Source organism: Camelus dromedarius, chromosome 33 (assembly GCF_036321535.1).
Source record: "Camelus dromedarius isolate mCamDro1 chromosome 33, mCamDro1.pat, whole genome shotgun sequence".
In the NCBI taxonomy this organism is placed as follows: Eukaryota; Metazoa; Chordata; class Mammalia; order Artiodactyla; family Camelidae; genus Camelus; species Camelus dromedarius.
The window spans coordinates 14,742,060-14,768,698 of record NC_087468.1 but is presented as its reverse complement, the minus strand read 5'-3'; the positions used below and the strand labels follow the sequence as shown (position 1 = coordinate 14,768,698).

The following is a 26,639-nucleotide window of genomic DNA, read 5'->3' as shown; positions in this document are numbered from 1 at the left end:
GAAATTTATTCGAGGCATTTATTCGAGGTATTGAGCCTTTAACTTCTGAAGCAAAGTTTTTCAAACCATGAGGTTGTAACCTATTTTAGGACTGCTTTCGCCTTTTTCCCCGCCCACTCCCCCCCCTCCTTTAGGTCGTGGGCGTGCCTTCCCAGCATGCTCTGCGAAGACGCCAAAGATGGCTTCCGTAGCGTCGGCTTGCTGGCTGAGGCTCCGCTGCGGGCTTTGCCTACCGCTAATGGGTCGGCAGGCAGGTCTCTGTGGAGGCGCCCTCAGTAGCAGGTAAGAGAAGGTTGGGGAATCCATAAGAAAGATTTCGGGGTCAATTTAGTACCATGCATCCCCTTTTCCCCCAAGAGCTAGGGAACTAGCTACGATGGAGCGGAATGCACGTGCGCGCACTCGCGTCCTTGAGTAAGGGCTCCGAGCGCGCTTGTTAGTGGAGTGTTTATTCCATGGCTGCCCTTCTCCGGGGTTTTGACTCTCGGCAAGATTAGGATTCCGATGTTGTGGAGCCTGCATTCTTGTGAGTGTGGCTGTTAGCAACCCCACAAGTTTTTAAAGAAATAAAAAATTGTATCTGCCCTTATCCATTTTCACAAACCGGAAGGAACGGGGAAAATGAGGTTTTCCCAAAATAAAGTCAGTTTGTGTATTATAGATGTTGTAGGGATGTTTAGCCAAAGAAATTATCCAGGTGTTCATAAAAGCAGGAAAGTCTAAAAAAACTGAGCACAGTCTGAATAGGATTGCTGTGCTTGTTAAAGTTTTTTACATATATCATTTGTGTGGTCCCGTCCCCCCCCCCCCCCAGTACAAATGGTGGCATTTTGGAAGTATGCGTGGCAGCAGTTTGTTGTGAAAGGTTAAAACCTAATTTTAGATTTGATGTTTGCCATTTCTTTTGGGAAGTGATAGTAAACAAGTTTCCTTATGTGTAGGCTGGAGCTAGTAAATAGCCATGCGAAAAATTGTGAGTGAGATGTGTAATTTAGATACCTTTAACATGCAATACCTTCCCTCAACTCTTCACAAAACAGAATACGCTCCACCTGGTACTGCAGAAACCTGCTGTTCCATCCCAGCCCTTTTTCCAGTAGTGCCCAGTGTTGATGTTTTTCTACCCGTTTCCTTCGCCTTAGCAGCAGCATCTCTCGGCATTCACCCACAAGACGAGAGGTGTGCGTGTCCTACACATGCACATCATGAGAAGCAGCATGATTTGAAAGAATAGATCCCTAGAACAAGTATTGTTTTAAAATGATGCCTGAGACCAGATACCAGTAGAGGAAGTAATTTTCTGTGTGATCACTTCTTGACAATTTTCTGATGATATCAGTGCCATTTAGGAAGGAAATACACAAGATACTGTCCATTACCTGTGTAGTATGTTGACTGTATTTTTTAGTGTGATCAGAACACTTAAAAACTCAGTCGTGGGTCAGTGATTGTATATTTTGGGTTAAAAAATAATATCAGTAGTTCCAAGTTTAAATCAGGATGTATATATTTGGTATATTCCTGATTGTTGGAGGACGTGGAATGAGAGACCGTGATCTTAGTTTCATAACTTGTCATAATTGCTTTAAGTAGGATAGTCTTTTATTATCATCAAGGCATTATCCATGTAAAATCAGGAGCCCATTAAATTGTCCCTTGTAACCTCAGTGTTTTAGGTTCCCAGAGTTGAAAGTCCCTTATATTTCAGATCAGCTGCTCAAATGTCCACCTGCTACTAAATTTTTCCTTTTTCTCCTGATTTTTTTTAATGAGATTGCCTGATTTAAAAAATTTTTAGCCATATTATGTCTGTATCTTGTATCTATTCTATAATGGCTTTGAAGTTGCTGTTGAGGCCATGTCTTCTTAGGATACATTGAAATTAATTATTCAGTTTGATCCATAATAATTGGAAAATTTTGGTTCAAACACACATAGATGGAAGTGAAGTGGAAACTAGGACTTTCACATAGGACTTTTTTTTTTTTTTTTTTGGCAGATTTTATTCTGAAAGTGCAGTCCTGCCAAAGGTTGAAGGAGCTGATGTAACAGGTATATAAAAATACTGAAGTTACTCCATTTTTTTTGTTGTTGTAGTAGTGTTGGGAAACTGATTTCACTGTTTTATTTTTCACATTAAGGGACTGAAGAGGTGGTTATTCCAAAAAAGAAAACTTGGTGAGTATTCGGTTGCTGTTCATTCAGCAAGTGGTTGAGTGAACATTGTTAGGTAAGGAGCCAGTGACATGAAGAGCAATGCGGGAGCACTCTTGAGGGGGCCGTTGAAGGGGAAAATGCTTAGGGGCTCTGGGGTGTAAAGATCATAGAAGAGGAAGGTGGAGAATGGTGAATGAGTGGGGAGTGAGATTTACTTAAGGGGTTAGAGACTTTCCAAACTAGGTTGGGTTAATGTTTATATAGAAATAGTTAATCATGAGCATCATTATTAGAATAATTCCTTTTTTTTTAAACACATTCTTACATTATTGAGAGAGCAGACTAAAGTATTATCTTGATGGTCTTTAATGAGATAAAGTGAATGGTGTGGACTACAAAATTTAGCTTTTTTACTTTGCTAGTTGGATCCTTAACCTGCCTTATTTATTCAGCATTTGTGGAATAGTTAAGAACTAAAACTTCTTCACAAAAGTTCATATAGTAATGACATTATTGAATGCATTTAAAAGTCCTTCAAAAAACCGGGTCCTTTTTCAGTATGACCTGAAGACTCAGGTTCATTAATTTAAAAAAAAAAAAAAAAGGCTTTCTTAAATTACAAAAGTAATTAATGGTTATTGCCAAAAGGGTGTTGAGATAAAATGAACATGCAAAAAGAAAACAAAATCACCAGCAATCACACTGCTCAGAGGCAAATTACTTAATCTGCGTCATAGTGAAACGTGGATAGTATAGTACCTGCCTCAGAGGATTAAATGAGCACTTGAACAGTGCCTGTCACATAATCAGATCTCAATTGACAGTAGCTGTTATTTTTAAATGTCTGAGAAATAACCTTTTTATATAAATTATACACACATATTTAGTTTAGCAGAGTTGATTTGTTAGCTGTACTGCTCCACGCTCTGCTTTTAATTTTTAATGACTGCGTAGTATTTTGTTACATGGATATGTTCAGGTTCAGCTTTGTCTTCCCTGGCCTGAAAGTCAGAGCCAAGATAAAGCAGGAATATGCTGCATGAGCGGAGCATTTCCTGAATGGCATTTGAGGTCTGTGAGCTTCACCCACCCAGGGTGCCTCCATCTCTGAGGAAAGTCTTACAGGGAATACGAAAGAGGGGGTGTATGAGGGTGTGTTCAGACGGCCTACAGTCTAGTTGAATCACGTGCATATTTTATGTTTCATATCTTAAACTCGTACTACGTGTGTCCGTAATTTTGTACACAGGACTAAAGGCTACACAAGACAATATAATCAAGAGTGGTTGTGTTGCACTAATCAAAGTGGATTTTACTGAAAATACAGAAGTTTAGCTGCACCTTAAAATGGGTCAGATTATTTTATTGGCATCAGAATTCCCTGGGAATTTTGTTTAAAATGCATATTCCTGCAGGTAACTCATATGAACCCTGAAGTAGGAGACCCACAGATGCAGGAAATAGCAGAGCGGACATGATGACACTATGTCTGTTGGTAGGAGGAGACCATGCAGTTAGGCCTGTGAGAAATGCTATTAGAATAGGAGAAAAAAGTTAGTTGATTTAGAGCACTGGCCAGCAAATTGAGGTTTATTTATAGCCAATGAGCCAAGAATGGTTTTTACAGTTTTTTATAGTTGAAAAAAGTCAAAATAAGACTATTTCAGGACATATGAAAATTACATGAAATTCCTATTTCAGTGTCAGTTACATTGTTTGGCACACAGTCTCGCTCCTGTGTTGACGTAGCATCTGCAGCTGCCTCTGTGCTGTGCTGGCAGGGCTGAGGAGTTGCCACAGGGCCTCTGTGGTCCACAATGCCTGGAATGGTTGTTATCTGTCCCCTTGCAGAAAAAATGGTCCAGGCTCAGGAATTCGTGCTTTTAGACCTGGAAGAATCCATTAAGACTACGAGTTTCTGTTGCCAGATTTTAGAGAAGCATCTTTTAAGGCTGTGATTTCACAGATCACAGGTGCCGTAGAGGACTTCAGCAAACTGTAGAGAGTCACCATGAGTGCTCATACACGAATGTGGCAGGTTAAAGGCAGTTAACTGGGCTCATAAAAGAAATGGGTGTTAAAACTCCAAAAAGAGGATACGAAGAAACAGGCACTCAGATACATTTGTCAATAGGACAGTCAATTCGAGCAACAGTTTGGAGGGAAATTTGGCGAAATCATAATTTTAAAATGTGCATACCTTACTGGTTAGCCATTCTAGGGGATCACTTGGGTACATGCCCAAAGAGACGTAGATGAGAATGTTCTTTACAATTTGGGAATAGTAGCAAGTGGAAACAGCCCAAATGCCATGGGTAAGTGAGGGGATAATAATAAACAGTTACCATACGATGTAACATATAAATGAATTTATTAGATTTACATGTAGTGACATGGGTAATACAATCAAACTTACAGAAGGGTATATATAGGATGGTAGTATAGTTTTTTATGGGGTAGTATGTGTGTGTAAGTAACCTTTAAAAGTTCCAGAGATGTAAACCAAACAGCTCACAGTGGAGTGGGGGAGGGTCATAACCTCTGATGTTCTTTCTTTTTTTGTTAAATATAATGTATTGGTTGAGTTGCTTTTAATCATAAACCTTTAGAAAGAACTAATGAGTAATTGGAACGTCATCATTTTTTTTCACTGGCATTTGTTCAGTATGTTGTGAAGATAAGCTCACTTGATAAGGCTTAAATATGCTAAGGTGAGAGTTAGGGGATACCAAGAGATGGGAGAATGTCTTTCTCTTGCTGAAATTACATAAGTACGATTTTGGAAAATCCACATCAGGGAATTATTTAGTCTTGACATAATAAAAAATTTCCTGTATGTTCTTCTGTTTTTTTCAGATGACTTAAGAATGTTATGTTAAATTTTATTTAGAACAATATTTATGGTTTATTAAATTTACTCTGATTCCTCTTTTGGAAATGAAACGCATTACATCTAACACAGAAGTGAAAATAAATTTGAAACCAAATTATTTTGTTTGTTAATTATCCAGTGAAGCCTCCTTTTCCAGTAGTTCAGTGAAGGTCTCTACTTGTAGGCCCAGTGGGTGGCTGGCCTTAAGTTCTTACAAAGGTTATCTAATTGAGCAGTTCCATACCGGGATCATCTGGGACTCTAGGAATTCAGTAAGAAGGCACGTGAGCGTTCTCCATAGAACTTGGAGGTTCTGGTTCAAAAGTCCAGAGGGCAATTTGTGATTTGTTCCCATACATAGCTAAATCGACAGCCACCCAATTTAGATAGTAAAGGTGAGAGGATTGCAGAAAGCTGCAGTAAGAATGCATAGGAAGATGGAGGGAGGAAGTAGGATTGAGGACAGATGGTTTTATGAGATGAGGGCGGAAGTGGCCAGCCCTGGGTGATGGTGATAGGGACCAGGCCAGAGAGGTGGGCAGAGCGTGGTGGGAACGTGTACTAACCACCTCTAGGCAAAAGAACTAAACAGTTTTCTCATTTTCTAACTTGTTACTATTCCCGTGATGTCGAGAGATAAGAACTGGCTTTACATGAGACCCGAACTGTGTCACTGGCCAGGCCATTCTGGGGGGAGAATCACTTGTTCGCTTTGTGGGTGTGAACAGCCCTGACGAGGGTTAACTTGTGATTCTCTTCTCAGGGACAAAGTGGCCGTTCTCCAGGCGCTAGCGTCCACAGTCCACCGGGTAAGTAGGGATTTTAGGTTTTTGTGTCTGACTCACCTAATGATACATTTAGTGTTCATACCTCTTCATTATTCACGAGCGTGAATCTAGAACGTCATCAAGTCCAGTCCCTTCATGTGATAAATAAGGAAACCGAAGCATTTCAGTTAAAAAAAGTGAGAAGAAAACTGAAGCATATAAAGCGACTGGCCCCGGGCTAGTTAGGGTGTTAAAGGCTTGACTTAGTTCATGTCTTTTGTCTCCAGGCTCATTGTTTTTATGCTGTGCCAGTAACCTTCAGCCTTAATCGCTGGAGAGCTTGCTGAGATGCACGTTCCTGGGGGTTTAGTTTGGGTGTGTTACTATAATGCAAGTGATCAATAGACCAGTTTTGAAAATAGTGCACCCACCACACTGGAATTTATGCAGTGATTGAGATCTGGATCCTGGAGCCAGATGTTTTGTTCCATAGCTGACAGCTAGCTTTGTGATCTTTATCACAAAGTGGCTTTTTCTCTTGATGGTTCTGTTCCCTTACCTATAAAATGGGGATTTAATTATAGCTCCAAACCTTGAGGTTTTGTTGAAAATTAAGTTGGCACGTGTGGAAGGGTTTAGGGCAGTGCCTAGCTCAGAGGGCATGCTCGGCGGGTGCCGTTTTGCTGTTGGTACAACTATCTCAGTGATACGTTTGTGAATAATTTGCTCTCCTGACAATTCAAGAATAGAGTTTGTAGTCTGGTGGATAAACTGAAGCCCTGATACATGTCTCAGAAATGGAACTCTCTGATTGATTGTTGTACTTTAAATTTCAGCAGTGTCTAAAATAAAGTCCTCTTTTTTTTTGGCCACAGTATCCATGTGGATATTGAACCTTCTTGAGGCCTTTAGCACAGATTTTCAGAACTATTCTTCTGTTGTCGATGTTAAGGCTACGGGCTGTTGGTGAAACGTGCACTGGTGTGCCCAGGCAGCTTCTGAGGAAGGGTTTTCAAGTGCTGCGTTCCACACGAGCAAGACTGAGGTCTTCAGCTCACTTATCCTTGAACAGGCACCTGAAATGAGAGACTAGAGAAATGGGTCTCTGAGATTATTCTCAGTTTTCCACTGAGAATAGTCCAGGGTCCCCTCATGTCAAAAAAAAAAAAAAAAAAGTTGTGGAATTATGTGTACAGTTGTCTGACTTGTCTGAATTTGGGCCCTTAAAATCCGAGGGATAGTCATTCATTCATTCATTTGGTAACCACATATTCTACCGTCACAGTGCTTACCAGGCACTGTGCTGGTTGTAGAGTTAAGACACAGTCCTTTCATAGTTCCCGGAGAGGGAGACTGCAGAGCCCTGAGGAGGGGGTACATACCCCAGGCTGGGGAAGGACTTCCAGGAGAGCTGATACCGGCTCGATGCTTGGAAGCTGAGGAGCGAGGATACGGCGGTAGGAGAGAGCATGCCTAGCAGAGGCGGCACCGTGAGCGCAGGCGCAGGGTGTGGGATGACTGGGTAGTTCATGTCGGGAGAGCGAGAATTTGCGGGGTGGAGAAGTGAGACGGGAGGAAAGCATGGATGCTGCACTAGGGACTTCGGATTTTTATTTAAGTCCATGGAAGGATTCAAAGCAGTGGTGTGACATAATCAGGCAAATTTTAGAAAAGACAGCAATGCGGATATGGGGAACCTTTCCACCTGAATGCGTGATAAAGATCTTAACACATCTAAAACCAAACCCCTCTCCCGCTGAACCTCACACAAGAAGACTTCTGTGTCTCCCCCACAGGATACCACAGCTGCCCCGTATGCATTTCAAGATGATCCTTACCTTATGCCGGCATCCTCCATGGAATCTGTGAGTATTTTCATGTCACTTTTCTGTTTTCTAGTACTGTGTTTTATCTTGCTATTTGGGGCACAAGAGTACGCGTGTAACTTAACTGGAAAGAGTATAGGTGCTGGTAGATAAATTGGTGGATTTTCTAAATCCTTAACTACTTTTATCAAAAAGTTTTAGAGGATTAACTGTGGAGAGGGTATTTGATTTGCATTTTTAATACTTAGGGCTTTTTCACACTCAAGCAATCCGTTGAGTTGAAATGCATTATAAACCTCAAGCTGAGTATGAGATGTGACCTGAAATCGTGTCACGCTCAGTAGCAGAGGTGGCTTTGTAACTGTAATTTCACTTCCAGTTGGGGTTCTGTGTCTTACTGCATTCTTTTTTTTAGATGGGAGAATAATTCTTGTTGAGTGTGTAATTTTGATCTTGAGTCTAAATTACATAAAATACCAATATATTTCTCAATCTTTTCCTTTATATAGAATTCATTTTTATTGGCAAAGAAGTCCGGGGAGAACGCTGCGAAGTTTGTTATTAATTCATACCCCAAGTATTTTCAGAAGGATATAGCTGAACCTCATATACCGGTAAGGAGAGATTTCTGCAGTTTTCAAGTAGCACTATGTGAATGTAAATTAAACATTTATGGCTAGTATTTGAGTAGCTGTTTGAATCCCTGCAATATTTGGATGAAAAGTGTTTCAATGTGTATAGTTACCTTTGCTTACCATACTAACCTTTTTTCTTTTTCTTTTTCTTTTTTTAATGCCTGTGCGTATTTGCTCCTCATTTTATTTTCCCCATTTGGCTTCCATGTCACCAGCCTCCAGGATCTTTACCTCTGTGACTGCTCCCTTTTAGTTTCCCTCGGAGGCTTTTCTGTCTACTCCTTACCCCTTGATGTGTTTCTTAGGGTTCCATGTTTGGTCACCTTCTCTTCTTTTCTGTCTAAAATCTTCCTGCTTCAACGACCCTTAGACTCCCCTTGGCATTCTTGCCTACCTGTCCTAGATGTCTCTGCTCTGAACTCTAGATTGTGTCTCCAGCTACCTCTGTTCTGTAGTCATGAGGAGCGAGGGTGCAGTGCCTGCTGGGCGTTATGCGTTGTGCTCAGTGTGTCTCACACACTGGGGAGCGAAGCATGCGCTCTGCCCTCCTGAGTTCATTAGTGAGAATAGTAACTCCAGGCTCATTATATCTAAGACCGCTCCCTCACATCTCCCTGCTTTGCAAAACACACACGCAGACCCAGACACACCCCTTATGCTTCTCAAGCAGCAACTCTTAGGGACAAGTTAGGAAGTTGGATTGTGTCCGTAAAAATACTGAAGTCTTGAACTAAGACAGTGGCAGCCGTGGAGTGACTCTTTCTTTAGCTCCCTTTTGCTTGAAGCCTTCCACGGATCCCCTGCCTCCGTGGCCGGCAGCACCCTCAGACCTCTGAGCTCTCTTGTGTCATTTATCCTTCACTCTGCATCATAATTATTTTCTTGTTTGTTCTCTCTGTTAGATGGTGAGCATGTTGAGGGTAGAGAATGACGTTTGTCTCTTATCCCCAGTGTCTAGCTTAGTGCCTGGCGGGAAGTAGTAGGCATTCAGTCAGTATTTGAGTAAATTAGTGAGTGAGGTAAAAGAGACATACCTTGGCAATACTGAGTGTTCAAAGAACTGTCAAGGATGAAAGATTTCTGCCTTTGGAAACCGGGTGTGCTCTGACACTTTTATCCAAGGTTGGGAGGAGAGGAGGAAGGGTAGTTTTAGGAAGGGGAAAATAGTAAATTCAGCTTTAAGTTGGGAAATTTAGTTGGAAATAGGATTCTTCAGATGTGGGTTAAATATTTATGTTTGGGTGCTTTAAAGTTTTCCTCCCCAAGCTAGGAGTTGGCTAAATAATCTTGTTCTGGAGACTGGAGAGGCTTTTTTGATTTAAGTTATGGTCCTTACAAAGACATTCATGTTAAAATGATAAATGGTGTCTGGTGCATGAAACCTGAGCTGGAGCAATGAAGTGTTATTTTGGTGTGTTGGTGATGAAAATTTTGTCCTACTTGGTTACCTTTTCCCCTTGTCCTGTTTGTACTAATTTTAGCCGTCTTGTTTTCGTAGTGCTTAATGCCTGAGTACTTTGAACCTCAGATTGAAGCTATAAGTGAGGCTGCTCTGCAGGAACGAATTAAGCTCAAAAAGGTCAAAGCTTCTGTGGACATGTTTGATCAGCTCTTGCAAGCAGGTGACTAAGTTCGTTTAAAGCCTCCCCTGGGAATGTGGGCTTGGACGTGGGCCGCAGTCACGTGCGTGGTTGTCGTGGGCCAGGCAGTAGTGAGTAAATGTTGTAAGTGCTCCTGTACTGACTGCCCAGTGGCTGTGTTTGTATTTTCAATAGTTTATTAAGTAATGTTTCAGGTTCTCCATTAGCATCTCCTTTAAAATTGTGGGTGAGGTTGAGTTCCAGCTTTGTCAGCGTGCTGTCCTCTTGCTTTGTGTCACAGGTAGAGAAGTCACACAGCTGTTCTTCCCTAGCTTCTGTTTCTTAACCTCAGGTGTGTATATACTGTGTTCACATTTCGTATACTCCTTAAGTATGTTTGGAAGGTATAAAGCAAACAAGATAGAAATACTCATAAAGGAAAGAGCACTGGGCTGGGGGATTAGAGGCTAGGGTAAGTTCCGGCACTCACCAGCACCATGGCCTTGAGAGAGCCACTTAGTTCCTCAGAGCTTCTGTCTCTCACATCCTGCAGCTCTGAATCAGATCTGGATGAGCCTCCTGGAGTACAGATCCAGGTCGCATGGCTTATAAGCTCCCATGAGAATACACCTGTAGCAGCATGGACATAGGCAGCAGCACTGTTTATGGGATCCAGAGTGCTGTTCAGTGACTTACGATAAAAAGCAACCAGACATGCAAGAGATAGAAACTGGACCGAATCACTCAGTACAGTCTTGAACACAGCAAGAAACATTTGCAGAAAACTGTTTTCTTTGAGAATCATGGTGTATAGCCTGTTAAGGCGTTGGGTGTGCAGATGAATTGCTGATGCAGGTGTCATTTAGGGAGCCTTTTCCCTCTGCTGGTTGAATGTGATAAACATCTTAGCACTGAGACTTGTCTTCCTCTGTTTTACACACTAGGCACATGCGTACAGATATCCAGTGAACATTTCTAAAGACAGTATGTCAGACCCATAACTCAGAGCAACGGAATGAGACAACATACCAGGAGAGGAGGCAGAAACCTTTATTACCAAGCCCCTCACAAGTGTCACACGCTTCGCTAGGCATTCAGTTCTACAGCACCTTACGAGCTGGCGTGCTTGTCGTCATTTTATAAAGGAAATGGACTAAAAGCTGTTTTTCAGAGCCACGTAGGAGTCAGGTTCCGCTCCACTGTCTGTGTTCTCTCCACTCTGCTCTGCTCTTTCCTGGGCTTTTAAGTTTCCTCACGGGCATTTTTATTGTCAATATATTTTGTTTAGAAGATTGTAGTTACTTTTCTTTTAAAACACTGAATTATATTTCATGTTTCTTTCTGTTCCCTTTTCTCCCTCTTGTTAAGTGTCAAGATGGAAGCATAATGTTATGAGCAACAATTTTTAAAAGGCTACTGTAATGAGACATTTACGCTAGTATTTCTGGGCAAGTGGGTCAGTGAGGGCCTGGATCCAAGTGGAGTGGTTCTGCTTGCAGTTGTGAAAATGGAGCTGGGCTTCAGGGACTAAGTGGCAGTCATTTGCAGAGCGTTCCGTTAGGAGATGATAGTTAGAGCCATGAGGTAGTGTCTTAGGAATATGAGTGCATGAAATAAATGAGCACAGGGTCAGACTTGGTCTTGTATTGTATCTTTCCTGTCACACAGCACTGTTCATAGGGGCTGTGTCCCTGTCTGCATCACTCCAGGTGTTTAAGCTGACGGGAAGTGCACACTCGTCCACTGAGAAAGTGATGGGTGACACTGAATGTGAGGCCAAGAAGGCCACAGTTCTTGGAACAAGTGAAGAATTTTAATCTCTTGGGTTTTAGTTCTTGGATGTTTCAAGGTTTCTTCCCCTTTTTCTCTTACCTACAGGAACCACTGTATCTCTGGAAACAACTAACCGTCTGTTGGATTTATTATGCTACTATGGTAACCAAGAGCCCCCAGCTAATTATAATTTTCAACAACAGGAACAATCCGAAGAGTTGGTAATGGCTTTTGGCAGTGGTTTTTAAAGTTTCTTTTGGTGGTAATACCTTCTCAGAGTGAGGCGGGTTCTTGTGCCGTGGGTGACAGTAGAAGAGGTTTGTTCTGAGATGTGTGGTACAGTGTGTGGCCTTCATGAAAAGTGATGTGGAGAGGAGAAGTACTTAAACAATTTTTTTAACCCTGGTTCCCTCCATTAAAATATTTTGATCTTGCCTATCATGTGCAGGCAAAGCTTTGACCAGAAATGTTTGGGTAACGCCTTTGTGGTTCCTTCTAGTGACAGTGTGATATGTAAGGCACAGGGGAACAAGCCCCTGGCCCCAACCTCCTCAGAAACTCACACATACAGGGCAGAGAGGACTAAGCACGCTCTCCTGGGGGCAAAGAGCAGTGTCGTGCTCAGGGCCGGCCCGTTGATACGATTCACATCTTCCCTCTCAGTTCAAGGATTTCGTTTCTAGAAATAGATCGCAAAGAAACCTTTGAATCTGGTGAACAGGGACATATATGTGGCATTTTCATAATATGATATTTATACTTAAAGCTGCAAAGTGTTGAGAGCAAACTAGATGCCCAGTAGTGTGTGATTAAATTCTGGTGGTGGTGTTGGGTGGCGGTTGAGAGTGCTGGTGTAGGTCTATCTGGGGATGGAAGGTGGGAAACGAGGCTAGACGACCACATGTCTTCCATTTTTATTAAAAAAAAACCTTTAATATGCGTGGGGAAAAGTCATATTAGAGATGAAGTGTTTCCCTCTGGGTGATGGAATTACGGGTGTTTTTCTTTCAGTTTATGTCTTTTGTAAGTTTTCTCCACTCGATACAGATTATTTCTGTACAGGGTATAAGCCCGTCTTAAAACGTGCACGGGCAGTGGGTTGCGGTCCCACCCTGCCTTCCACAGGGTCTTCTCCTTCATTCCCCACCTGACTGGCCCCTGCCCCTCCGGCCCCAGCTACACAGCCAGCGCTGACCTGGGCAGCACCAGCCAGACCTGCCCCGCTCTGTGTCAGCCTCACCCCACAGCTGGGTTTATAGATAAAGGACAAGACTTAGTCTTACTTTTTTAGAAAATCGTAGCTTTTGTTGAGTCAGTCCTAGCCATTAAGTGTACTCCGTACCCAGCTATGTTGCCTTCTGCTTTCACCCTAATAATGAATCAGCACGGATGTAGCCTCTGAGGCAACGGGTTGAGTTGTTTGGATTTCCAGCTTCCCTCTCTGGGCTGGGCCGCACAGGGCACTGGTCTCCTCTGTCTCCAGGCTGTCAGTCGTCGTAAAGCCTGGATTTACTTTTCATCTATGAACGATCTGATTTACACTTTAGAAATGAGTATTTCTTAATAAATTTGCCTTCTTCTGGATCTGTGTTTCTTTTGCTCTTCTGAGATTGCCTTTTCCTTACTGGTTTTGAGTAGTCTTAACTAGGAGAATACATCCCATTGTCATATTTTGTCTTATTTCTGTTGATGGTTCATTTCAGGAAGAGGCCACCGTGGGAAACAGTGAGAAATCTAAGAGGAAGACCAGTAGTTGGAGGTACGTTACACGTAATTAGAACCTTGAAAACCTTGAACTGTGGTTTCCTACAGTGCTCGGAACGTTCTTCATCACCCCCTGAAGATGTGATCCTGTAATCTAAAATGTAGTTTGTTTTCAGTATATAATGTAAACGTCACAGTTGCTTTTCATATGATCTTTTCATGAGATCTTTACCTCCAGCCAGCAGCTCCAGATTGGCGCCTGATTTCTCTCTTTTCCATTAAACTCTGTGTAACCTTCACGGTGCGCTGCTTTTGGTGGTTTCATCGGTAGTCCGACCTTGAAATAACACCTCTGATTCTGAAAGGGTCAGGTTTTTGATTATGTTATGTACACTATTAAATTAAGACCACTGGCCAGCAAACTGTGTTCCGCACTTCTGAACAAATGTGAGTACCGCCTGCCATTTCAGAGTTTAACTGAGTAGAAGTGTCTGAATAGAGGAAAGGTGTTTCACAGGGATGTCCAGGGTTGAAAGCTACCGTTAATATCGGAAATCTTTTCTGAAGTGATAAAATTAAATTTCTTCAGTGGATGCTAATAATGCCGCACAGTGGTTAAGAGCTTGGGTTGAAGGGCCCAGTCCTGGTTCTGTGTGACTCTGAGACACACTGGCAACAGGGAGAGTCACGGCGCGTCATGGTTCGTATGACTTAGTATGTTGATTGATTGAAAGAGTAGGCGTGCTGGGACCGGACGCGGGCACGTGCTGGAAGAGTTCAGAGGATTCAGGAGATACCGCTTGTCTGGTCGCCTCTGGGGAGCTATGTCTGATTGAAGGAGCGTGGGGAGACTTCACTATGTACCCTGCTGTGCAGTTTGCTCTTTGTTTAATACCTTGAGTGTATATTCCTTTTTCATGAAACTTACCTTGTCAGTCCAAGTTCTGCCACTTGCCTGTAAAGCCTTGGACAACCTAAGGCTTTTGAGCCTCAACTTTTCCCATTTTCAAAATGGCGATAACCGTATCTCCCTCTCCTCTGGGTGGCAAGAATCACTTGGAATTTTATGCATGAAGTGCTTAGCACAGCACCGGGGGCATAAATTGTGGTGGCTCTCCCTGGTGTTTTCTGTCTCCATTGGTTCACATTTGCTCGCTTGTGTCTAGAGCAAACAACAATGCTGAGAGAATCTTTGCTCTAATGCCAGAGAAAAATGCACATTCCTACTGCACAATGATCCGAGGAATGGTGAAGGTAACATTTATTTTTATATTCCTATTTTTAATTTCCCCTAAATCAGGGATTCTCAGCCTCAGAGCAGTCCGCGGTGGGGCCGGGTGACTTGCTGTCGTGGGCTCTCCAGGGCCTTGGAGGGTGTTTAGGAGCTCCCTGGCCTCTGCCACTGCATGCCAGGGGCGCATCATTCCCACCCGCTAGCTGTGACAACTAACAGATGTCTCCCGGCATTATCGAATGTCACCTGGGAAGCAAAATTGCCCCGCTAGAGAACCACCACACAGTGGATGCACTTGAGAACCAGGACCATGTCTGTTTGCTGCAGTGTTCTCAAAGCTGAGAATGGTAGATATGCAAATATTTATTAAACAGACAGATTTGATGGTGCTTAATTTTCATCCTTTCCCTCTTCCAGCACCGAGCTCCTACGCAGGCATTGAACTTGTACACTGAGTTATTGAACAACAGACTGCGTGGTAAGTGTGTTTAGAGAATTCCCCTGTCATCCCTTTTCTTTCCTTCTCTCCAGCATCTGAAATCTTAGGATCTTGCCTCAGTCATTGGCTCATTCTCAATCTTTTCCTGTGGCATTGGTGATTGAAGCAGGAGCAGAGAGCCAGAGAAAGTAGTAGTTTTCTAGTTTTGTGGACACGTGTGCTTGACCACTTTGCCTTTAATCTTCAACCCCAAATTTTGTTAAAGTAGTTCTCTTTTGTAGCTGATGTACACACCTTCAATTCATTGATTGAAGCAACAGCATTGGTGGCGAATGAGAAATTTGAAGAAAAATGGAATAATATATTGGTAAGGAATGGCAGTAAATAATAGTAAGGAGTAATATATTAGAATATTACAAGGTAATTATTCTGTCCTCTGATAGGCCTAAAATATCCTTTGCTGGGAATACATGGGATGAAGGCAGCATTCACTGAGCATCTTCCTGGCAGTCGCTGTGCTGGGCACTCAGCCGGCAGTACCTGTCCATGCCCTTCCTGCTGCCCTGTTTAAGTAGCTCTAGCTGCATCTAACCTAGTCGTACAGCTAGAATCTGAGAAGACCCGAGTTGCTTTATTCACTTATTTCTCATAATTGTTTTTTCATTAAAATAAGATATATTGAAAAAATTTATGAGGTAAGATTTAAAAAACTGAAATCACTCGGTTGAAATAACAGGAATAGAGACCACACTACGCCATACTATACCATGCTGCTCGTGTGGAAAAGGAGAAGAGAATCCATTCACCTGTTCTTTTGCTTCCGTCTCAGATGCACTAGGCAGCTGAAGACAGTCGGATGCCTTGGTCACGTGGGCTGACTGATGGGGGGGCATCGCTAAGGGGCAGTTGCCGGTCCTGCTATTACTAGAGAACTTGTAAATCGGGGATGTATTTATTAACCTGCTTTAGACGTAGGCGGACAGCCAAATTCTTTTTTTAGTATGTTTTATTAGTTTATTGGGCTAATTACCTACCCGGGCATAAAAAATACTTTCTGCTTTTGATTCAACTAGGACCTGCTGAAACAAATGGTTGCACAGAATGTGAAACCCAATCTACAGACTTTTAATACTATTCTGAAGTGTCTCCGAAGGTTTTATGCATTTGGGAAGGTGCCAGCCCTACAGACCTTACGGGAAATGAACGCCATCGGAATAGGTGGGAGTGTGTCCTAGTGTCCCTCACTGAAGACTGAGGCAGGGCCAGACAAGCAAAAAGACAGACCGTAAACTCCTGTGCTGTTTGCGTAACAAGTTGGAAATTTCCTTTCCACCATCTGGCACACTTTAATTGCACGCATTCGTTATGGGGGGAGCGCCTTTATTTTTGTGTTGTGTACAACAAGTTACATTCTTTTAGTATTTTAGGTACTTGTTTTATGCCTCTCTTGATTCTGAGGAGAATTATTCGCTAGAGTTGGCTAGTTTTAAATCTCGTGACATTTTTTAGCATAGTTCTGGTCTTGAACCTAGTTATGTGCTAGTGCTTTGTATGTTTTTCAGTAATTTATTGAAGGTGGTTTTGGGCATCAGTTCACTTCCATGTGCCTTAGTATTAAGTGAAGGATCATAGTACTGTACAGTAGCTGTAATGTTTTGATAATAGGTGTTTGGACTTTGTAAAAGTAATTCAATCTATATGACACCTTTCCACCTTTACATTAATCACGGGAGCTGGAAAATGTGTTCAGAGGGGCAGAAGTGCATCTTTGACCTCAGTACCAGCATTAGCATGTGTTTGGTTCAGTGTGCCTCAGTAGCTGTATTTTGTATAGCTGTGTTTGACTTAATTTTTTTTTTTCTTTCTTGTCTTTTTTTGTTTGTTTTTCTCTACCTGGTAATATAAGAGCCTTCGCTTGCCACGTATCACTATGTTATTCAGCTGTTTTATCAACATGGTATGTACGTCATTATGTTACGTTCATTTATGTAGAAATTAGACTAACCTCACTGCATATGAATTAAGACCAAACGGTTCACAAAAATCACATTGTCTGAAACCTGAGCAAAAAGTTCTTCTGGAGGGTAGTAATCTTTGTGATGTAAAACTTGAGTTGGAGGGGAGGGAGGTCATTCATGCACTAACAGTGATGGTGGACAGTTGAGGTCAGAAGGAACTTGGGTTTGGACTTCTGTTGCTCTCCAGAGCTGTGCTGCCCTGTACAGTAGCCACTTAGACGCACGTGGCTATTACATAGAATTTAAAATTCCTTCATCGCATCGGTGCTCAGTAGCCACTTGTGGCTACTGGCTACTGTATTCCGTGATGCAGATACAGAATGTTTTCATCTTTGCAGGCAGCTGTTGGAGGGTGCTGCTCCGCGGTAACCTTAACCTTATTTTGAAGCCTCATGGGAGAACTTTGAGGCTCCATTTACCACCTAGTTTTAGGTCAGCTGTGCTCTGTTGAATGGGCTTTGGAGCAAGGCACAGCTGAGTTGAAATTTCACCTCTGCCACTTACCAGCTGTGTGGAGAGGGACTGGATGCCTTACCTGAGTAATGCCATCAGGGGTAGTGAGCAGATGCATTAGGCACAGTGTCTTGTCCCGAGCTGGGGAGGCACGGGTGCCACTCCCAGTCTGTTGGTTCTTAACCCATTTGCCCCAAACCGAGAAAGGACCCCTGGGTTAAGAAATGACAATTCTAGTCCTCCTGTGATAAGCTTTAAATACGAAAACAACAGAAAACCTTCATTATCTATTTTGGAGGGCTAGTTTTACAAAATCTATACTCTCACCCTAGGGAAGTTTTTTTATCTTTGTGGGTAGGGGTAGGGGCAGCTGACTGACTTTATCTTGGAAGTAGGTAAACTAGTTTCCATGGTAATTTTATCTTCTAAAATTTCAACCTGGGTGTCGTGCTGAAACTAGTATTTCAGAGCCCAAAGCCTGATCTGTTTGCAGCATCACGGGTGTCTGGTTCCGTGGTGGCAAGTCAGTGGTGCTTGTGCGTCCTGAGGGGCAGCCATGACCACGGCAGGGAGGGCTGTTGGTTTGTCTTAGTCACGTAAATTGGCTGCCTGAAATAAGAATTTCTAGGAGTCTACCCAAAGGGGGAAGCCTAAAATAATGAAAAAGAAGACACATAAAATAGATTAACCAATAGAATAATTAGGTTTTCTGACAAGTGGAAACATGCTTGAGGAACTTCACAAGTACCTCTGTGCTGTCATTAAAGTACTTGTCGCCAGCACACGTTAGGTGAGGGAGGGAACGTGGATAAACAATGCGAAATGTTTGACTGGAAATGTCGTGGGTGCATTTTCTGGCCTGTCAGTACTCAGTCTGTGTGGTTTTTAAGGACTGCCTGCATTTCTTCTGCAGTTTTTCTTAGTTCTCATCTTGATTATACTTAAAAGGAACACAAAAGTTTTTAGCAAAAGCATGTTTGTTTTCTGAGCGTGTATGCAGGCTCGATGAGGGTGTCTGTCTGCCTCGCACTTCAGTGAAAGTCGGCCTTATGAAATACTGAGGAGAGGCAGAGTCTGCCGGGAGCGCACAGAGGCCCGCAGCTGTCCTGGATCTTAGGGAGGGTTGCACTTGTGCCTCCAGCAAGGATGTGCCCAGCCAGCTCCGGGCCCCAGGCTGCAGGGGCAGGAGAAGTGTGGCCGTAGGACTCGTTCTGTGCACCTGGTGGTTGTGTAGGAAGTGGCCTCATGATAAAGCCCCGTTGCCTTCTTGTGCTGCAGAAAGCCCTGCGAGAGGGTCATCCCGCATAATCTATGACATCATGGACCAGCTAGCGGGGAAGAGATTTTCTCCAGAGGACCCAGATGACGGTGCGTACACAAACTGCTTGGGTGGGACAGCCTGGTTTCCTGTCTGCCAGGCTAGGGAGAGCCTTATAATGAGGACAGGGTTGCATTTAGCTTAGTCGTCTTCTGGGTGATTATTCTGAGAAAGCAGAAATGTCTGTGCGCCTGCTGTATGCCGCTTCTCCTCGAGTTTTTATTCCTTTAGGTTTATTTTACATGTGGGCAGTTTTGTTGCCAGAATTTTTCTTAATGTTACTGACTTGAAAACGTGTTCTATCCATAGTAACCAAGGCCCTTGTAAACTCTGATTTTCAGATATGTTCTTTCAGTCGGCCATGAGGGTGGTGAGTACCATTTCTTGCTTAGTTGTCCTTTTCTCTTTTACCCATTTCCTAAATCCATCAGGGGGCGGGGGGCTTCCTGATTCTGCTGCTTCCTCGCTCTTCTGTTCGTGACGTTAGTGCTGATTTTGTTACTCCTCTAAAATGCCTGCAGAGTCACATTTCTGCCCTGTGTTTATGGTATAGCTGGTCTTTTTTCATACCTTCTTTCAGATAAGGTTTCTTAATATTTCATATTTGCCTACTGGTAACTTTTTAAATTGAAGATGGTGGTTTTTATTTTCGGTTTTTCATTTTGTCATGCTAGTCGTGGAAGAAGTTTTCAAGCAGCTTCAGAATGAATTAGCATGTCCTCTTCCTAGCGGATAATTGCCCTGCACTTTGGCCTGTGTCCTTCCAGGTTTTCCCTCTGGGTATTCAGAGATGCCCACTCAGGCACGGTTCCGTAGTATTTCGTTTGTTGGCAGCAGTGCAGTATTTCATAGGTGTGAAGTCTTAGGTCTTAAATCTCCTGTGGATGAGGTTTGGACTGACGTCATGGGTTTGGGTTTTGTTTGTTTTTTTTTGTTTTGCCACTATAGTGATGCTGGCGTGAGCAGTCTGTCTCATGCATGTGACCACGTGCTTTCATATAATTACTAAATACAGAATGTAATTACTAGATAGAGGTAAATTTGTTTTGGATTTCACAGAATTTAGTGATTTGACTTTTTTCCCCCAATTGTAACTGATTTGCTGTCAACCAGTGTGTTGAATCAGCATATATATTTGCGTAGGTAACTGCTTTTTTCTTTATGTGATGAGCCACTGTTTGGCCGATGAGGATGGCACAGTGTGCTCCTTCACTGTTTGTAAATTTTCAGTGCTCATCTCTCAGAGATCTGGAGCTTGCTTACCAAGTACATGACCTTTTAAACACCGGAGACAACCGGAAATTCATTGGATCCGATCATCGGCGTAACTTCTATTAGTAAGTGTGTTGGAAATGTATTCTTTTACATTAACGAAGCATCCGTGTGCAGCCAGGAGTCAGCTCTGCACGTGGCCCTCCTGTTTCGCCTCTGGTTTTAGGCAGCATGTCTGTGACTTAAGCTAACTGAACACTTGGAGATTCATGCAGTGGTAACACTGATTTTCCCAACTGAGGAGTCTGGGGTCTGCCGTTTGTAACACTTTAAACGTGCTTATTTTTTTCCCTGTGCACCTTTCTATTTTACGTTTTTTGATTCTTAACAGGGTGGGTCCCTAAAGATTTCGTCACAGCCTCTTTTGCTTTTGAAGACAAGATACCAGAGCCCAAAGAGACCCCTTAAAAGGGTTTCCTTTTAGGCAGATAAAAACAGGAACTTGAGGAGGCAGCCTTTGATAGATGCATGATCATTCTCTTCTTTGTGTCCAGATCCTTGCTTCACATTGAATGCTTTTGGTGGAGGGGGTGGGAGGAGGTAATTGGGTTTATTTAATTTTTAATGGAGGTACTGGGAGCTGAACCCAGGACCTCACGCATGCTAGGCATGCGCTCTACCACGGAGCCGTACCCTTCCCCACGGAATGCTTTTAAAATGAATGTGACATTTCACTCTCTAAAATACAAGCTGAGAGTATATTGAGGTGACAGCATCAGTGACCAGTGAGGATAAGAAGGTATTAACTGGGAAGTCCAGAAAGCACAGTTAGCGCCTCCTGGGTCAAGCGCTGGCCCGCACAACGTGAAATTGTTTGTTGCTTATAAATCGTGACTGAATTTTGTGTAACATGCATCACGCCTGCACTGTGGTTTAATTACTCCCCTGTCGTTAGGCGGGGCTCTTAGACTGACTGTACTTTTTCTCCATTGCAGTTCCAAGTTTTTTAATTTGCTTTGTCTAATGGAACAAATTGATGTCACCATGAAGTGGTATAAAGACCTGATCCCTTCAGTAAGATGACCCGTTACTCCCCATTTATCGTCGTGGACGTGCTTGTGGGTGTCGTGGCCGATTAACACTTGAAAAACGTACTCGTGTTTCTCTTGGTCAGGTCTTCTTTCCCCATTCCCAAACACTGATAGACCTTCTCCAAGCATTAGACGTGGCCAACCGGCTGGAGGTGATCCCTCAGATTTGGAAAGGTCAGTTTCAGCTTATCTGTCCAGACCCACCTCACCTTACTGTCCTGCATTTTAATTCACAAGCATGTTAACATCGTTAAGGAAGAAAACTGCCATTTTGACTAAATTGAATGTGTTAGTTGAGGTCTACTTCAGGGCCCCTTGTTGCGTATTGGATTGCGTGAATAAAAATGTGCTGAAAATGACCTAAATTAATTCCTTCCTGACAAGAAAGGGCTGGGTTTCCGGCACTTGTTCTGTGCCTTCAGTGTTCGTTGCTTGGCAGACCTGAACTCTCACCCACAGCCCGAGCCGTCTGTCCCTCTGTGCCATGTCGCATTGCTGTGGCTCAGCTGCTCACCAGTGACACTCAGGTTTCCAGAAAACAGCTGTGACTGGGTTTGTGTGTGTGTCTCGCGTGTGGAAGTTGGCTGCAGAGGATGCTGTCTCTCGTCCGCTAAATGACTGTGATCGTAAAGTCAGTTTCTGTCTGCCTCAAATTGCCATGAGACAGACGGTAACCTGGCCCTCCTCCGTCACAGGGCTGCTCTGATGGCCGTGTTCCCACGTGCTGTGAGACAGTGTCGCGCGTGTGGAGCTGACGGATGCTTGAGTGCGCTGCGTGTGTTGTGTGAACGCTTGTCCGGGAGCAGGTTACTGGCACTGGCTTTCACTGCCTTTTTGTCCTTTTCTACCACGAATCATGCTGCCAGTTTTTTGGGATCCCGGAGTATGTAGCGTCAGCAACTTACTTTCACCCACCAACAATACGAGTGACAGAGGTCGGCCACAGAGGGTCTGTTTCACGTGCCAGTGACCACTGCTCTTTTTTTTTTTTTTTTTCAAGATAGTAAAGAATATGGTCACACTTTTCGAAATGAGCTGAAAGAAGAGATTCTGATGCTCATGGCAAGGGATCGTCATCCACCGGAGGTAAGGCTGTGTTCACACTCAGGTTTTGTTGTCATTGTTAGACGCGTACTAACCAGTGCATCTTCTAGCACTGAGGGCCTGCTGAGGGTAATTTCACTGTGGGAGATTCTGCCATCTAAGCCCAGATTTGACTTACACATCTGAACATACCTAACCATTCGAATACCACTGTCATTCCTCTAGCCCAAAGCAAGCAGCATTGAAAATGGCTTCTCTCTGTGCTGACAATCAATAGCAGCTTGCCTTGTAAGAAAAAAAAACTACCTAAAAAGAAAACCCATAGTTGGGTTTGGAAAATGTGGCTAATGAAGTTTATTACCCCCGGGTAGGGTGCCTCTTAAAACTTCTTTTTAAAGTATTGTATTAGCATGTGCTGTACATATGATGTGTTCCAATGGGAAAACGCATTGCTCCAATTGTAACGGTCCTGTGGGGTCTCCTGAACTTAAATTCTTATAAAACCAGTTAGACAATTCTGCTGAGTCTTAGAACCTCTCAGCTGCAGGTGGCGTTTGCTGACTGTGCTGCAGATATCAAATCGACTTACGAAATCCAGGATGCCAGACAGACCGCTCCCGAGTGGCCAGTCAACTGCCTGAACTGTATCGCTGTCCTGCTTCTAAGGGCCGGGAGAACCCAGGAGGCCTGGTGAGTCCAGCAGATACCACGTATGTGAGTTCGGGGCTTCTGTGTTTGGATCGCAGAGAACATTGACCCTGGTCAGTAGAGTTTTTCTAGTTTGGCCGTATGATGTGTAGTTTATAAGGAGACAAATGAATTTTCTACCTCATGAGTTTTTTATGGGAACTTCCAAATGGCAACTAAAAAGCAGACTTTTGGGAGAAGAACCAGTGTTCACAGTGTATGTGAGAGAGGATGCGGTTCAGTGGGCTTATTCTCTTCCCGTTTTTGTTTTCTGTATTCTTGGGCAAGTCACTTCTCTGATCACTTACGTAGAACAGAGTGATTGAAGAATCTTCAGTTTGAAAATGTTTCGGGCATTTGGTTTATTCAGGTACTTCATTTGTGGATGCTCCCGCCTACCTCCCAGCTTAAAACGTGGGCTGCGTACGGGACGTCCGGAAACTGGCATTGGCCAGTGTTCCCTGATCCTGGCCTTGGCTCGAGCCCGGCTCTGGCTTGTGCCGCTGTGTTCTTGTTCTGTGTTTTCTTCCGCATTCCATTCCTACACTAATGTTTAGTGTGTGTGAATGGACACCTTATGCGTGTTCGTTTTTCCAGAAGTAGAGAAGTCAGCAAAAGAAGAAAGAACACTTTGTAGGGGTAGTCACAGCTGGGTGGTTCCGCTGTATTTTGTTTGGAGTATAAACGTGTGTTCTAAGAGTCAGTGGGTGTGGCGGGGGTGGGTGGTTGCGCCTTGCTTGTTCGGCATAAGAAAGGACCTTAATTTGATTGTCAGTCCAGAATGTGGCTGTTCGCTCTTTCCAGGAAGAGCTGGTGAAGGCTTTGCTGCCTCAGCTGGTCTTACCTGGTGGTGAGTCGTACACACAGCCTGCTGCACACCTGGTGACAGAAACACCTGCTGCTTGCATTTGCTGACACTTCGCAGGGTGCCACACACTTGTCACGAGTCAGGCTGTGATGATTGGCGCAGGGGTACGGACCTCAGCTGATGATGGGAGCTGAGTGTATGTGTTTCTCCTCTGTCCTGCGTGTGGCAGGAGCGGGGCGAGCACCTACATGAGACCGGTGCCTGAATCTGAGCCTGCTCCCCGTACATCCCGTTAGGGCACACGTTCATGCTGGGTTGTGAGAGAAGAGAGCATAGCTGCCCGCTGCCCACGTGGGACACTCCCTCCCCGGGGGACTGAGTGATTCTCCGCTGCACAGTACAGCCCAGCGGTTCTCAGCCACTCTGTCAACAGATCAGATTTGCCCGTGAAACTTGTCCATACCTGGAGTTTGGGAGGTGGGAGTTGAAGCACCGGGGGCAACTCTGATGTAAAGACGGGGCTGGGAGCCAGCGGAGCTCCCAGACGGGTGTCACTGGGAGCTTCCCCTCTGCTTGGGGAGGACACGCCGTCTCCACCCGGAAGCACAGCTGTGGTTGTTCAGGTGCCTTCTGTTCTGTTAATAGTCATAATCTTCCTGTCTCATCCCAAACAGGAAAATGCTGGGCCTTTTCAGGAAACATAATAAGATCCCTAGGTAAGTTGAAGCGAACAGGCCTGCCTGGCACATCCTTGATTCTCTGCGTGGGTTTAACCCTCATGGGTGCGGGGTGGTGGGGCAGAGTTGTCTCACAGACCTCGGCCGTGGCTGTCGGGCACTTCTCTGACAGGCCCCCCCATCGAGGGCGTCCTGAGGCAAGTGCTGTGTTTCCGTCTGTGCGCGGTGACCACAGCACTGGGGTCCGTTGGATCCTCAGTGAAGGCATACTGAACCGCCAATCATTCTCTCTTTGGCCCTTTAAAGAGAAGTCAGACTTCACGTGGCTGTCTGCAGAGCTGCTGCTGAGGATTGTGTGAAGTTTATAAAGTACTAAATCTCGCATAAGATATTTGACGAGTTTGGTTGGGGAATGTTGCCATTGGCCTTTCTTTGCAGGAATGAGTTGCTGAATGAGTTCATGGACAGTGCCACAGCGTCCCGCAGCCCTGAGCAGGCCATGGAGGTCGTGAAGCTGGCGGGCGCCTTCAGCTTACCTATTTGTGAAGACCTCACCCAGAGAGTAAAGGCCGAGCTCACACCCAGCCAGGAACAAAAGTGAGTGGGTCCTGTATCATCACCCAGAAAGAGGCTCATAAAATGGGGCGGACCCTTTGTCAGTCTGCCCAGTCGCCTGTAGCTTTCTGCCCCGACTTTCCTTCCTGGTTTGCAGAAAGTCAGAGTGCACGGCTGTGGTGTTTGTCATCTGTCACGCAGGTCAGGGAGGCTCACAGAGGTGCCTTCCGGAACCTCTTCCTGTGTTGGTCCAGGGCAGCTGCGGGGTCCCTGCCCGAGCCGCAGTGTAACCCTCCGTTACTTTTCTTACAGGGAAGTCTTGGGAGACCAGACTGCGTTGACCAGCGACAGCGGCAGTGATGGCAGCAGTGACAGCGACAGTGACAGCAGTGAAGGCAAATAGAAGTGGCCTGGCCCAGCCGCCGAGGTTACACTTCAGAGCTGGGATGTTAACGTTTAACCCTGTCAGGAAAGCAGAACGCGTATCACTCATCCAGCACGGACTGACTTAGGTTCAATGCTTTTTAAACCAAACCGCCCCTGAAGCGCGAGTCACCCCCTGGGCCCCCGCCGTGAGGGCCGTCGCTGCTCGTTCCTTCAGCGCCGCGCACCTGCGGCGTTTGTCCGCTCACGTCAGTAGGGGGGTCGGCGGTAGCCTAACTTCAGGGATGGTTAGCTGTGAAAAGTTGTGCGCCTTAGAGCTGATCAGACAGCAGTGGCAGTTCAGGCTGCGGAGCTGGGAGAGCGAAGACTAAATAAATGCTGTGACTAAGGTCTGCGTGTTTTCATTTTTATGTGGCTCTTGCCGGTCTTCCACTAGGCGTGGGGCTCGCATGGGCGCGCTTCATCTCTGTGTGCTGGCACCCTCTTCGGTTGTGCTGGCACTTAGTGATCTGAATGAGGGCTTGTGAGGACAGAAGGATTGCAGTGTCTCTGTGACCTGATTGCGTATCGCTGATAATGCAGCTGGTCCGGAGCCTCGTACCCCTGTGGCTCACAGGCGGTCCTGGAAGCAAACAGGAGGCGTGCGGGCGCTCCGCGGGGCTCCTGGCACAGGCTGCTTCGCTCTCATCTGACTCCCAGGTTTACGCAGGCATCCCGTGAGTTCTCAGGTAAGCAGCTGCATCCTTAACCTGCTGGGACTGCCGTCTGTGGGCTGCTGGGTGGAACGTACGTGCCCGTCCCCATCTCCGCTGGCCATCCTCTGGCCAGGACCCGGTGCTTCATGGTTTCCCCTAGGTTGTCAGAGTTTAAGATTCCCCCACCTCGGGGCCCCTGCGCATCAACGGGAAGGAACCCAGGGCAGCTTAGCCTTGGTTCAGGGAGGTGGTGACCACTGGACCTGATGAAGAGTGATTTGCCTGAAATGTAATCCTTTTTATTTCCCTTTTATGTTAAATTATCTGCTCTTCTGCACTGAATTCATCCAGGTCACTTTAAAACTGGTGGGACAGCTCACGTAAGGCTTGGAGACTGCTTTTATCCAGACCCTGTTAGGAAAGCAGACGGTTTAATACTAAAGAATATAGAAGTAGGGTGCCTTAAGAAGGGCTGTCCAAATTTACATTTTAGTTACATTACTGACTTAGAAACTTTAGACCATTATCAAGGCAAAGATTCAAGTTTTGATGTTAATTAAATGGAGGCATGAGTTTAAAATGCTGAGGAACGTTGTCCTAAGCACTCAGGAGGGAGGCAGCCTGGTCTGAGGCTGAAACGGGGAGAGGATGAGAGCCTTGGCAGTGGCAGAGGCGCAATGTTCTACTTGGATTTTGAAGGAAGACAGGCT

At 44.6% G+C, this 26,639-nt stretch overlaps 1 protein-coding gene and 1 non-coding gene across 3 annotated transcripts; both read left to right on the top strand.

Annotated features, from left to right (window-relative positions):
* The first annotated feature begins 147 nt into the window (after positions 1-147).
* PTCD3 (pentatricopeptide repeat domain 3) lies at positions 148-25,624 on the top strand. Of its 2 annotated transcripts, XM_010997847.3 has the most exons (25): positions 148-282; positions 2,000-2,052; positions 2,142-2,178; positions 5,793-5,838; positions 7,593-7,661; positions 8,132-8,236; positions 9,756-9,879; positions 10,139-10,189; positions 11,716-11,831; positions 13,314-13,369; positions 14,481-14,568; positions 14,966-15,026; positions 15,269-15,354; positions 16,061-16,205; positions 16,894-16,944; positions 18,737-18,826; positions 19,118-19,146; positions 20,007-20,113; positions 20,984-21,062; positions 21,163-21,253; positions 22,080-22,165; positions 22,665-22,813; positions 24,293-24,334; positions 24,734-24,892; positions 25,163-25,624. In XM_010997847.3, exons 1-25 carry the CDS (start codon positions 179-181, stop codon positions 25,251-25,253), a joined length of 2,115 nt encoding a protein of 704 aa, XP_010996149.3. In that variant the 5' UTR covers positions 148-178; the 3' UTR covers positions 25,254-25,624. The 2 variants fall into 2 exon arrangements, with proteins under 2 accessions (XP_010996149.3, XP_010996148.2); XM_010997846.3 differs by lacking the exon at positions 10,139-10,189.
* On the top strand, positions 23,759-23,894 carry LOC116149576 (small nucleolar RNA SNORD94). The gene has a single exon (XR_004133196.1). It is a non-coding gene; the product is annotated as a small nucleolar RNA SNORD94 (small nucleolar RNA).
* Positions 25,625-26,639: the final 1,015 nt, after the last annotated feature.

Bases quoted from the DNA above. Each gene is read 5' to 3' on its own strand.
- PTCD3 (XM_010997847.3), top strand. From the start codon at position 179: ATGGCTTCCGTAGCGTCGGCTTGCTGGCTGAGGCTCCGCTGCGGGCTT. The intron at 8,237-9,755 runs GTAAGGAGAGAT...TTGTTTTCGTAG, and splicing joins TAGCTGAACCTCATATACCG to TGCTTAATGCCTGAGTACTT. The intron at 14,569-14,965 runs GTAACATTTATT...TCCCTCTTCCAG, and splicing joins TGATCCGAGGAATGGTGAAG to CACCGAGCTCCTACGCAGGC.